We start from the raw sequence: 13482 nt of genomic DNA on the forward strand, positions 1-13482 counted from the left end.
TGGTTTTTTGTTTGGTAATGTTGAGTACCAACTGCAGCTTTCCCAGAGACTCTGACCAGGAGGCGTTCTTATAGTTCGTCTGAATGCGCAACATATTCAGCACAGTTCTCACATATCTTTCAGCTTGTCCGTTGGCGTGATTCATTTCAGGCGTTATGTAGTGGAGGTCACAACCGAGTTCGCTAATAAAACTAACAAAGTCGTTGGATTCGAACATACGCCCTTTATCGGTTATCATTAGTTTAGGTACCCCAAATATGGAGACTGCCTGTGTCATTACGCGTTTTAACTCTACGGAGTCTTGTTTTGTTATAGGATACAAAAGTGAAAACTTTGTAAACGCGTCAATTATTAAAATAACAAACTTGAAACCATTAGAGACGGGAAGGGGACCTAAAACATCTACATGTACTGTATGAAAAGGAGTGTCCGGCTTTTCCCATGAAGTGATACTTTATAGTGGAGCTCGCGGGACTCGTTTTTGAGAAATACAAACCAGACAATGACCTATGTATTTACAAACAAATCGCTTTAGTCCTGGAAACCAGAAGTGTCTCAGTATAAGATCAAGGGTTTTCTCTACCCCAATATGTTCGTGTTCATCGTGAAACACTCGTAAAAGGGAAAGACGGTGCCCTTTGGGAATGTAACACAAATGTCGTGGTTCTTGACCTATAGGCGTATATCTGTAATACAAGATATCCTTTTGAAGAGAATACCGTCTAGGATCTAAATTACCGTCACGGAGTTTATTGATCAAGTCTCGCGTCTCGTTATCGGCTGACTGTGCGATTTGGGCCCAATTACGGGGTCTAGTGATCTGGTTAACTCTAACTACTGGATTTCGACTAAAATAATCTGCATGTGGCATCATTACCCCTTTACGATACTGAATGGAGAAATCGAAATCTTGGAGATAAATCCACCAACGAGCAACTCGGGGTATTAGATCTTTCTTACGCTCTGTTGATTTGAGGGCATTGCAATCGGTGACCACTGTAAACTTTAGTCCTACCAGATAGTGACGGAAATTTTGGAGTGCTTTTACGACTGCTGGAGTTTCGAGTTCATAGGAGTGATATTTACTCCCAGCTCCTTGCGTAGACTTGCTAAAGTACGAAACGACATGTTTACTAGTGTCCGGATGTATTTGTAAGAGAATGGCCCCATATCCTATACTACTGGCGTCCGTGTGAACCTCCGTTGGAAAGCTAGGGTTAAATATTGCAAGAACGGGCTCGCTTGTTAATAATTTAATAATGTCTAAGCGAATGGCTTCACATTCGGGAGTCCAGTTGAACTGAAGGTTCTTACGAGTTAGACGTGTAATGGGGGCAATTTTTTGAGCGTAGTTTTTGATGTAGCGCCTGAAGTAACCTGCCAAACCTAGAAGTTGTCGAACTTGTCTTACGTTACTCGGGGGGTCAGTATTAGCTAGCGCTTCTACCTTTCGTAGGCTCGGTCTAACCTGACCTTGACAGATTATTCTGCCCAAATACTCGACTTCCGTTACAAGAAAGGAGCACTTTTTAAGATTTATCGAAAACCCGGCGGAAGTAAGTGTTTTTAATACTCTACTTAACAGATCGATCCCTTCCTGTACCGTATTGCTCAATAAAAGTACATCATCAACATAAACGAGAACGTTACCTTCATTAATGTGTTCGCGGAGAGTATCATTAATAATACGTTGGTAAACGATAGGTGAGTTAGCAAGACCATACGGCATTTTGAGGTACTCGAAATGGTCTTCCGGTGTTACGAAACCAGTGAGGTGTATACTCTCTTCTTTAAGCGGTATTTGGTGAAAGCCTGTAGCCATTCTAAGCACGTAAATAGCCTGTAACTACCCAACCTATCGATGTGATCATCTATGAGCGGTAGTGGATATCGATCCTTTACTGTTATACGATTGAGGGCTCTATAATCCACGCAGAGTCGATCCGAACCGTCACGCTTTTTTACGAGGATTATCGGGCTCGCGTATTCCGATTTGGAATGCCTAATCACGCCTTTATTTAAAAGATCATTGGTAATTTCGCGAACTTTAAGTTTTTCTTGATATGACAGCTTGTATGGTCGGTATACTATCGGCGTGTCCTTGTTAAGCTTAATTTCCATCTCGCCTGTTCGTACCGTAGTCGATGCAGTACCCGATATTAAATATTCCGAAAATTCGTTGATAAGTGACATAAGCTTCGTTAAATCTTCACCCTTAAGAGGTGAGTTTACTTCAATTTTATTACCTAACTGGACCGAATGTAATGCCGAGTAATTGGTGCTAGTGTGCATAAGGCATTGCTTGTCCTTTGTCCGAACATAAGTAATTCCGTCCCGATTGAGTACATCGGTACCTATTATAACCGACGCGTTCATAAAAGATGATGGGACTACTACAAGCTCCATCTCGATGGATATGTTGGGGAACTCGACCGTGAGTGTCACGTAAGAATCAGAAACGATTTCCTTATCGCTAATGCCTTTCAGAATGCAACGTCTCGGTATCGGTTGGCAACGAATATATTTAAGAACTTGCGAAGAAATGAGGGACACATTGAGTGCGCCGCTATCGATCAGTACATCTAGAGGTACCCCATCAATAACGGCGGAAGCAACGTCCTGCGTCCGAGAGTAGCTGGATTGAGCGGAACAAAGATTAACTTTTTGTGTGTTTCTCGACTCCGATCGTGCTTTTGCAAAGCAGTCATTTTCAGTATGTCCCTGTTTCTTACAAAATTTACACGGAATAACCGAAGAAGGCTGAGTGTTAGAAGGTGTTCCTGCTTTCGGGAGTCGGCAATTACGACTAACATGTCCCCGTCGATTGCAATTATAGCATTTAGGTTTGGACTGAATACGCCTCTTGTTAAATCCGCTTACACTGCTACGATTGACTACCGGCTTAGCATATATGGACAAAAACGAAACTATGTTACTCGGGGTTAGATTCGCATTCGCAGCGGCCGCTCGAATCTGAGGGCTATCTATTCCGCGTATAACGATGAGGGTCATTAACTCGTCACTTAGCCCTGGGACTATACGCAACCATAACAGCGTACGACGAGCATACTCTGCGAATGTCGGGTATTTGTCGGAAGTTGTACACATGGCCTCGAAAAGAATATTCGCGTAATCTAATTTACTCGGACAAAGGCTCTTAAATTCGCGTTTGAAATTAGACCACGTCCTATCAGACGTAACCCACTCGCTTAACCAAACTTTCGCGTCTCCCTTTAAACAAGATGCTACCCGTGATAAACACTCGTGATCGTTCCACTTATTCGCATCTCTGGCGCGATCCACTTCCATGCACCACGTCTCAATGTTGTGAATAGACGGGTCAAAGTTCGACACGTAGTAATGCTGCGAATTAGTAGGTTGCATAGTTCGAAAAGCTTGCATCAATGCTTGCGCGAAGGTGGATGCCTCAGAGTACGGCGCCCCCGAATCCGAAGGGCAAGATATGTGTGGAGCAGTCGGTTGAGGAGAAGCCTCACGAGACCGATAATCGCGCCTATGTGAGGTCCGGTACGCAGGCAATCGGGGCCTATCATGACGCCCATTCGTATATTCTCGACTACGTGAACGAGTCCTAGACCTATCACGTGAATATCGCGCTGACCTATCGTGCGAACAACAACAATTCTCATTACGCGTGCAGCTTAACGTTTTCTCGGCCGCTCGGCAAACTTCGCGATTCTGGGGATCTGCTCGATCAATCACACGTAAGCCACTATTTGCTCCAAGTACGTCACCACTCGAACCACGTCGCGTATCACTATCGCACGGATTACGAGACCTACTCCTAGTATTTCTCCTGGTTTGAGACGCACGTTCCTCTGGATCACGCGACCTGCCCCGAGTGTGGTGCTGATCACAGCAACGCGATTCTTTATTACTCATTACGAACAACAAACAAATAAATAAAATTAAATCAAAATTAAGTAATCGTTACAAAAGTTTAAATCAAGAAAGAAAGAGAGAAAAAAAATATATATGACGGTAGATGAAAAATATTAATGAATGGATGTCTTTGTTTTAAGTGGGCGAACTTAAGTCCTTTATCCCACTTCTGATGTTAGAATCAGAAGTGGAAATCACTTAAAAAAAAACAATTGTTTATCGAATACAATTTAATGATTTTTTATTATTTTAACAATTTACACAATTAACCTTAAACCTAAGAGATTGAATATCAATTACACGAAATAAAATTTTAATAATACGAAATATCGTAACGATTACTTATTTTAAACAGTTAAAGCAAACGAAAAGTGGCTTACGTGACCTCCAAGTCTAACACCGACAATGACGAGTATATCCGCTTAGCACGAACGTTGACAGAACGAACGTTGAAAAGTTGACAAGCAAATGGGCCTACTAACGGTTGTCACGTCATTTATATAGTCTTCGTTTTTGAGATGCCCCTTTTCCCCTTACAATATTATATTTTAACGTATTTTATTTGATTATAAATGTTAGTGTTTTAATAAAAATTTTGTTGTAATAATAAATCTGTTTTATTATTAAATAAATTACATTTAAAGTAAAATTACCTAGACTTGTTCATAATACAATCAACTTATTAATATTTACAGAAGATAAATTAAGTATAGAGTATAAAAGTTTAATTTATAATTAAGAAATGTAAAATAGATTCATATTAAAGCTTAAAATAATCTTACTATATCCTATTCAATAAACAACTCAGCATGGCTCTTCCTTGGATTACTTCACTCTGGCTACCTACAAACACAGTGGATGTGGGATCTTGCATCATTGTATCATCCCCATTGTCATGTGCAGCAGGAAGTGGTTGTGGTGGTGGCAGTCCAGCTTGCAAAGCTATATTGTGTAATACACAACATGCCATTGTAATTTTGCTAGCTACATGAGGATGATAGTGAAGAACCCTGTCTCTAAGCAAACATCTCCACCTTGCTTTGAGTAATCCAAAACATCGCTCAATGCAGTTACGGGCTTGCACATGCAATCGAGTGTATTGGTCTTCCCTAGAACCTTCAACTGCATTGAGGATAGGTGTCATAAGCCAAGTACGTTGTGGATATCCAGAGTCACCTGAAAATTATTTTAAAATTTGGTTAGTCACAATTAAACTCTTTTAGATTAGATCTTATTATTATTATAAATACCTACCTAAGAGCCATACTTGCTCATTATTTTGATGAAGTTCACGCATATATAATTCAACTCTACTAGAAGACCATATATGTGAATCATGTGTAGCTCCACCAAACTTTGCATTTACATTTAAAATTAAAAGGTTACTATCACAAACCTGAAAATAAAACCTCTATTAAGACTGATATCTCACTCTAACATGCCGTACAATATAAATAATAATTATATCTACCATTTGAACATTTAAGGAATGATATCCTTTTCTATTATAAAAAAGATGCTCTTCATGGTTGGGCTTTACCAAAGCTATATGGGTGCAGTCTATGCACCCAATTACACCAGGCAGGCCAAATCTTCTTTGGAACCTCGTAAATTAAAATGTTATGTTTATTAAATTTATTTCATAAATTAAATATTGTTACTTTAAATGCTCACTCTTGTTTTATAAATGCTCTGTCTTGTCGTGTTTTCGGAAACTTGATCCATTTTTCCATGATAGCAGAGTGGTTCAAAGCATCAATGACTTGTCTTATGCACCGACTAGCTGTCCGTTGGGCAAGATGCTGAGAAACCCCAACAATTCGCTGATAGGACCCTGTTGCTAGGAAACTAAGAGTGCACAATATCTACAAACACACAACAATTAAGGAAATGAAATTTATCATAGTTACGTTAAAAAATAAATATCAAATACAATATTCTATTGTGAGTAATTTTTATTATTGTAAAAATATTGTTTATGTTATTATTATATAACTGTAACGTAAATAACTGTTGTGGCTGTCTTGAAGAGTCACACACTTTATGTTAATTCTGAATATGTTTTTATTATGACATGTCCTTAATAAATAATTAAATTATCAATAAGATTATTAAGCACTTACCTTAACATTGAGGGGAATCTCTTTGGTTCCTTTTAACGAAGTCTTGTGTCGGAGTTCACGACAAAGAGCTTCAAAGGTTGTTTTGTCTAGCCGAAATTGCTGCACAAATAATGTTGCCGGCATTTCGCGTATGTTTTTCATGCACTGACGATTTTTGTCTCTTTTTTGCCGCCTAAGCCACACTTCTTCATTATGAGCACACCACAACATATTTAAAGTATGCATTTTAAAAGGTAATAATAGAAAAAAATAAGTTTAACAAACAAACAAACGAAGAAACGATTATATTCAATTCTATCACTTTAAACGATTGTCAACTTGTCTACAACTTTTCTATTCGTTTGTTTTGATCACGTGACTTAGCGTTGAGATGACGTCATGCCCATACATTTGTTTAGTTTTCTATTAGCGATTACGATTGTAGAATGTCAACTTGGCTAAGCCCTCTGAATAGACGTGTTTGTCGCAAAATAATTTAAAATAAAATAACAGTTTCAGTGATAATTAAAAATAAAACTTCATAGCAAAGACACACGGTTCATTATCATAATCTGTTCAACGTGACATACTGCATTATAAAAGTGACCCGTGCGCTCGAGTCGCTATTGTTCAACGTTATCTTAGATCTAAGGATGAGTATTCAACGATCAACGAAGAGCGGAAATAATTCGATTGCCAAATTACGTTCGTCGGAAGAAAGAGACAACATAACTATAAGAAAAAGAAAAGAAGATGATTTTTCCAAAGAAGAATTTACCAAGCTGCGAGAAGAAATAAAAATATTATTTGAAGAATTTAGCAGAAATCAAAAAGAAAATAACAACAAAATCTTTGAAGATATACTAGAAATAAAGAAAGAAATTCGAGAGATAAAATATTCATCTGAAAAAATGATATTAGACCATCAAACTTTAAGAAGGGACTTAGAGGCAATGAAAGAACAAAATACAACACTTCAAAATAGAATGAATAATTTAGAAAAAAATATCCATTCACCCATAGTCAATCGAACATCATCCTCTAATCCGCTACCGCTTATGTGTGAAAGCGTTGCCTTAGAAATCCAAGACCGATGCGACCGCCAGAAAAATATAATTGTTGCGGGTATTATTGAAATAAATGATAAAAATGCGGATTCAAGGCGTAACTATGATACACAAGAAGTTATGAAAGTTATAAAAGATATTTATCCTGAATGTCCGATGCCTATAAAGTTAATAAGATTGGGTAAATATCTTCCTAATAAAAATAGAAATATTAAAGTGTGCTTTAAAGAACCTTGTACTGCACAATACATATTGCGTAATAGAAAAATAATAAATAATAATGTTCGTATCTATTGGGACCAAACTTCTGCGCAACTTAAGTATTTTAAAAATTTTAAGGACGAACTGCGTCAAAGGCAAAATATCTTCTATAAAGTACTACAATGGAGTTCCTAAAATCGTTAATATAACATCAAAAAACTACAAAAGTATAAAGACACCCTAGACGAGAATATAACTTACCAAATAGCACACGATTATAAAAATATTAATACAACTTCTACTTTATTAATTTTTTTTACGCCAATGTAAGGAGCTTATTAAAACCATGCAAATTAGAGGAAATAAAATGCATTTTAAAATCTTTTAAGTACACGATACACTTAGTGTTATTAACAGAAACATGGATAAAATCCGATCAAGATGCTGATGCAATACAACTGCCGAATTATACTCATATCTTTAACTACAGAAGGGGTGGAATTGGTGGAGGTTGAAATAAAACTAGTTTTTAACGGATTTAATCGCGTATATTAATTATTTTTAACATCCCGACGTTTCGAGCACTTTGCAGTGTTCGTGGTCACGGGTAGACTAAGGTGACATTTGTCTGTTCGAATTAAAAAGAAATATTATTTACAACTACCGCCAACGATTTCTTAATTGGTATCTTGAGTAGCGTTCCGGTTGCACGCAGAAGGCACTGACTGTATCTTTAGGTCTTGCAGTCTGTTGGATTTGGGATTTTAAATTTTTAATAAGTGGATCCCAAGTGTTAGAAAGTCTCCAACCATCTTCTCTATTGAAGTTCGGATGTTTTTGAATTTCAATAGCCTCGCGTATCATTCTAGGAATGAATCTGTGTTCTCTAGCGAGGATCTGTGGTTTATCAAATCGAATAAAATGGTTAGGTTTATCCAGAGCATGTTCAAGAGCTAAAGATACAGTTAGTGCCTTCTGCGTGCAACCGGAACGCTACTCAAGATACCAATTAAGAAATCGTTGGCGGTAGTTGTAAATAATATTTCTTTTTAATTCGAACAGACAAATGTCACCTTAGTCTGCCCGTGACCACGAACACTGCAAAGTGCTCGAAACGTCGAGATGTTAAAAATAATTAATATACGCGATTAAATCCGTTAAAAACTAGTTTTATTTCAATGTGTAATAATCGCGAAAATCTAAGACAACATTATTGGTGGAGGTGTATCCATTTTTATACATAAGGATTTGTGTTATCATGTGACCGAAGAAAAATATTTAGACGGAAATAACTTTTTATGGATTTACGTAGAGAGATACTCTATCAATATTGGATTAATTTACAAACCACCAAGTACGAATATAACGAGATTTTTAGAACAATATTCTTCACAATTAGAAACAAGAAAAAGATGTATAATTTTTGGTGATTTCAATATAAATTTATTAAAAAGTGATTTTATTACTAAGAAATATATTAGTATTATTAAAGAGGCTGGCTATGATATATTAAATAAAATAGTCAACACTTATTGCACCAGAGAAACAGAGACATCCACATCTATTATAGATCATGTTTGTACAAATATAACTCAAAAATTTAATTTTACTATTATCGATTCACCACTGTCGGATCACAAACAAATATATTGTGAGCTAAAAAAGGTTAAACATGAATCTAAAAGGAAACTTAAATATGAAGTCATAAATTATGATACCCTTTATAAGACCATTGAAGAGTCTAATTTTATAAACCCTGATTGTGATTTTAAATTATTGGAAAACTTTATTGTAACCCAAATACAGCAAAATAAACTAACTCAATATAAGATACAAAACTTACCTAGAAGTGATTGGATCAACAAAAATATAATTCAAGATATAAGTCAGCGAAATTTGTTATGGAATAAACTTAAACAAGATAAAAATAATAAGGAATTAAAATTTAACAACGAAAGAAATAAAGTTGGTGAAAATATACGAAATACTAAAGACAATTACTATTACCAAGCTTTCATGAGGTGTTTTAATGATTCAAAACGTATGTGGGACTTAATAAATTCCATAGCAGTAAATAAAATCAAAAATCAAAGCTGTGTTCCTCCAAAATTAATTATAAATAATGAGACTATTACTGAAGGAACTGACATATGTGAGTGTTTCAATCATTACTTTTTATCTATAGGCAAGGTGTTAATGAAACAAATCCCGGCTAAATATCATAATTACAACACTTATAGCGAAACTTTATCTGTACATAAATACACACAAAAACTTAAGCTACTCAAACCTTGTACGGAACAAGAGGTAATAAATATAATTAATAGTTTAGATTCTAACACAAGTACAGGGATTGATGGGGTTACAGTAAAATCAATAAAATGAATAAAAAACCTAATAAGTAAAAATTTAAGTCACTGTATAAATAAAGTAAAGGATTTTTTCCAGATAATCTTAAAATTGCACGAGTAACTCCAATATATAAATCGGGAACACAATCAGGTAACTATCGACCTATTTCTGTGTTACCCGTTTTGTCAAAAATATTTGAAAAAATCATTCATAATCGCTTAAGTCAATATTTAAATGATATAAACTTTTTCTATCACAAGCAATACGGTTTTCGTCCGAAAGCAGGAACGCTTTCTGCTACAATTGATCTCATCACTAAAATGAAAAATAACATTGATAGCAAAAATATTGTAGTAGGAGTATTCATTGATTTAAAAAAAGCGTTTGACACGGTTTCACATTCTATATTATTACAAAAAATTAGAAGAGTTGGAATAGCTGGGACCGCGTACGAAACTATTTCATCTTATCTTAGCAATCGTCAGCAAATTGTAACAATAAACAATTTCAAAAGTAATCCAGCACCAATCACATGTGGAATACCACAAGGTTCCATACTCGGGCCCTTATTCTTTTTAGTGTTTATTAATGATATAGATCAATTGCCACTACGTGGAGAAATATCATTGTACGCGGACGATACTTGTTTATTTTATTTTGGAAAATCCATTCACAGTATTATTGAAACAGCTCAAAACGATTTAAATATCCTAAACGAATGGTTACAGTACAATTTACTTACATTAAACGTCTCAAAAACCTCATATATGATTTTTTCGGCCAAAAATAAATCTATTCCTTCCCATAATGAATTGATACTTAACAATCAAACTATCAAACAGTCAAATAATGAAAAAACCTCATATAGATTATATACATTCCAAAATAACTTCGCTTACTGGAGCTTTACGTAAATCTGCACGTTGTATTCCTCCAAGAGTACGAAACATTATTTACAATACTTTAGTAAAACCAGTATTAGAATACCTTATAGAAATATGGGGCAACGCGGCTAAAACACATATAAAAAATTTGCAGATCTCTCAAAATAAACTTATCAAGGTCTTATTTCATATGGATTATTATACACCTACTAAAGATTTATATAAAACAACTAAAATTTTATCTATTAAGCAAATGTATAAATATAAATTAAGTATAGTTATTCGAAAAATATTAACAAAACTTACTCATTCTCAATTTACCTTTAAAACCAAAACCCATTCTTACCACACAAGGAACAGATATAAACTAGAAACACTGTTGCGACTAACGCATCGGTCGCAGACTTGCGCTCGGCAACCAATGGGCGAGTGTGACGTCGTGTCTGCAGTGATGGGGGCTCGGGTATATAAGACCCCGACAGGCCCCACTCGCTCTCTTCTCCTACATTTTCAACATATAAAATTGTTAATAGTAATACGTGGTCTTGCTCGTAAATTAAAACATATTAACCAGTCTATGGACTTTTATCACGTCCCAACAAGTGGTCTTTCGAGTATTTTATTTAATTTTACGAGCGCCACATATTACCCATACAACTGGAGCCAGCAAATCTCATCGTGGAACCAGCAAATCTCACCGTGGAACCAACAAATCTCACCGTGGACTTCGGACTTTCATCGTGACCCTCACGTTCGTCAGCCATTGAAGGACGCTTAGAGGACAAAGGATAGTCTACCACATGGAGTGAGTCCGTTCCAATCCTTTCTTTTTATTTTCCTCCTTATCCTTTTATTTTCGTCTAATATAGTTCTAGACGAATAAAACTTTTCGATATTTTCAGTAAGGTGTGCTTTTTTGCTAATTTTATAAATTTTATAATACACGTTGCTCACCTCATACGCTTATAACATATCATTCATGACCATTTTTCTTTCTTTTCCATTCGTATTTGCTTATCCATTTCTTATTGTCATTCATAAACAGGTTTATCTATAGTTTTTTGCCCTTTCTATTCATTATATTTGTCCTTGAATTGCCAGCCGCACCGGTACTTTGTTATCTTAGATCGTGCGTCCACGTGCTATTCATTAGTGCCGGCTTAGCTGTTGTGCATTAAACGCATCCTATTTATATTTCATAATGTCTTATTTTAAAGATCTCATTAAAAAACGCAGTACCATTAAAGCTAAGCTAACGCAATTTTCTAATTTTATAAATTTAATTAGTGGAAATGAAGTTTTATCCCCCGTTCAAATAGCCGAGTTAAAGTGCCGTTTAACAAAAATAGATGCATTATACAATGATTATGATACATTACAGGGTGAAATAGGAGTGTTGTGCGATGAGGGTTCGGAGACCGATATATATGCGGATCGGGAGCAATTCGAAAGCATGTATTTTAAGTGGGTTTCAGTGGCACGCACCATGCTCTCTTCCGACAAAGATCATGGTGTCTCTTCTCGCTGCGGGTCTCCAACAAGTGTCTCGACAGAATACAGACACGACTTCGTAAGGCTACCGAAAATTGATTTACCCCATTTTGACGGCGACTATCAGCACTGGCTCGAATTCAGAGATACGTATATTTCTTTAATACATAATAACAATAGTATCAATAATATTAATAAATTTCATTATTAACGAGCGGCTTTAAAAGGTAATGCAGCAGCAATCATTCAAAGCTTAGACTTAACTTCTTCAAATTATCCAATAGCGTGGCAATTAATTTCAGATAGGTTTGATAATCCACGTCTATTAATCAATAACCTTATACAGGCATTGTTTAATATTGAACCGATTAATAGGGAATCCAGTCAAGCCCTTAGGCATATGATTGACGTCATGAATAAAAATTTACGTGCTTTGTCATCTTTAGGAGAACCCACTGATCATTGGGACACGTTAATTATTTACATAATGTCTCAAAAATTAGACTTCAATTCTAATAGACAGTGGGAGGAGTTTAGAAATGGCATTAATGGCTCACCTACCTCACAACAGTTTACAAAATATTTGTCAAACAGATCAGATTTACTAGAAACTATTAATGCATCCAAATCAAACCAAAATAAATTTTCACGTTCTGAATTAAATACTGTTACTGTTATTACTACTGTTACTGTTATTACTGGTGTTACTAATAATAAAAATACTCAATTAAAAAATAAAAATAACATTTCATGCCCTTTATGTTCGCAATCACATTATTTGTTTTCATGCCAATCATTTCGCGATTTAGATATTGAATCACGTAATAGAAAAGTGATCGAGTTTAAAGTATGTAGGAATTGTTTACGCCCCGGGCATTCCTTTAAAAATTGTAACCTGTCCGGGTGTAAATATTGCAGATCTAAGCACAATACACTCATACATAGGGATATACAGCAAATAAATAAGACAACATCTAATAATATCACCTCAGATTCCTCTTCTAGTAACACATTGCTTGAAAATCATGTTTCTCTTCCAAGTAAAACAGATGATTACATCTCATGTACAAATAATAATCAATCGGTTGTATTGCTCTCCACAGCCTTGGTGAGAGTGTGTGATGCGATGGGTAACATCCACACAGCCCGTCTTCTCTTGGACAATGGAAGCACGTCGAATTTTATATCCCAGGGTTTGTGCGAGAGGCTCGGTCTGATAAGGCGTGACGTAAGCTCCACTGTCTCAGGTATTAACGGTCACATTACCCTTGTTTCAGAGATTTGCGACTTAAATATCGAAGCTTATTTCGGTAATTATAAATTAGATATTACTTGTTACGTTTTATCCGATATTACTAAATCGATGCCTTCAGCCTATTTTGGTAAAAAAATCTTATCAATACCTAAAAACATTCGACTAGCTGATCCGTCATTCAATATTCCTTCAGCTATTGATATTTTAGTTGGAGCCGAAGTATTTTG

General features: G+C 35.7%; 1 protein-coding gene across 1 annotated transcript; it reads right to left on the reverse strand.

The window, feature by feature from the left end:
* Window positions 1–4646: 4646 nt before the first annotated feature.
* On the reverse strand, window positions 4647–11273 carry LOC125075614 (putative nuclease HARBI1). The gene is made up of 7 exons (XM_047687324.1): window positions 11159–11273; window positions 10900–11011; window positions 6027–6198; window positions 5578–5768; window positions 5375–5507; window positions 5158–5299; window positions 4647–5079 (listed from the first exon to the last, which is right to left on the reverse strand). Exons 1-7 carry the CDS (start codon window positions 11271–11273, stop codon window positions 4685–4687), a joined length of 1260 nt encoding a protein of 419 aa, XP_047543280.1. The 3' UTR covers window positions 4647–4684.
* Between the last annotated feature and the right edge of the window lie 2209 nt (window positions 11274–13482).

This window comes from Vanessa atalanta, chromosome W, assembly GCF_905147765.1.
Source record: "Vanessa atalanta chromosome W, ilVanAtal1.2, whole genome shotgun sequence".
Lineage (NCBI taxonomy): Eukaryota > Metazoa > Arthropoda > Insecta > Lepidoptera > Nymphalidae > Vanessa > Vanessa atalanta.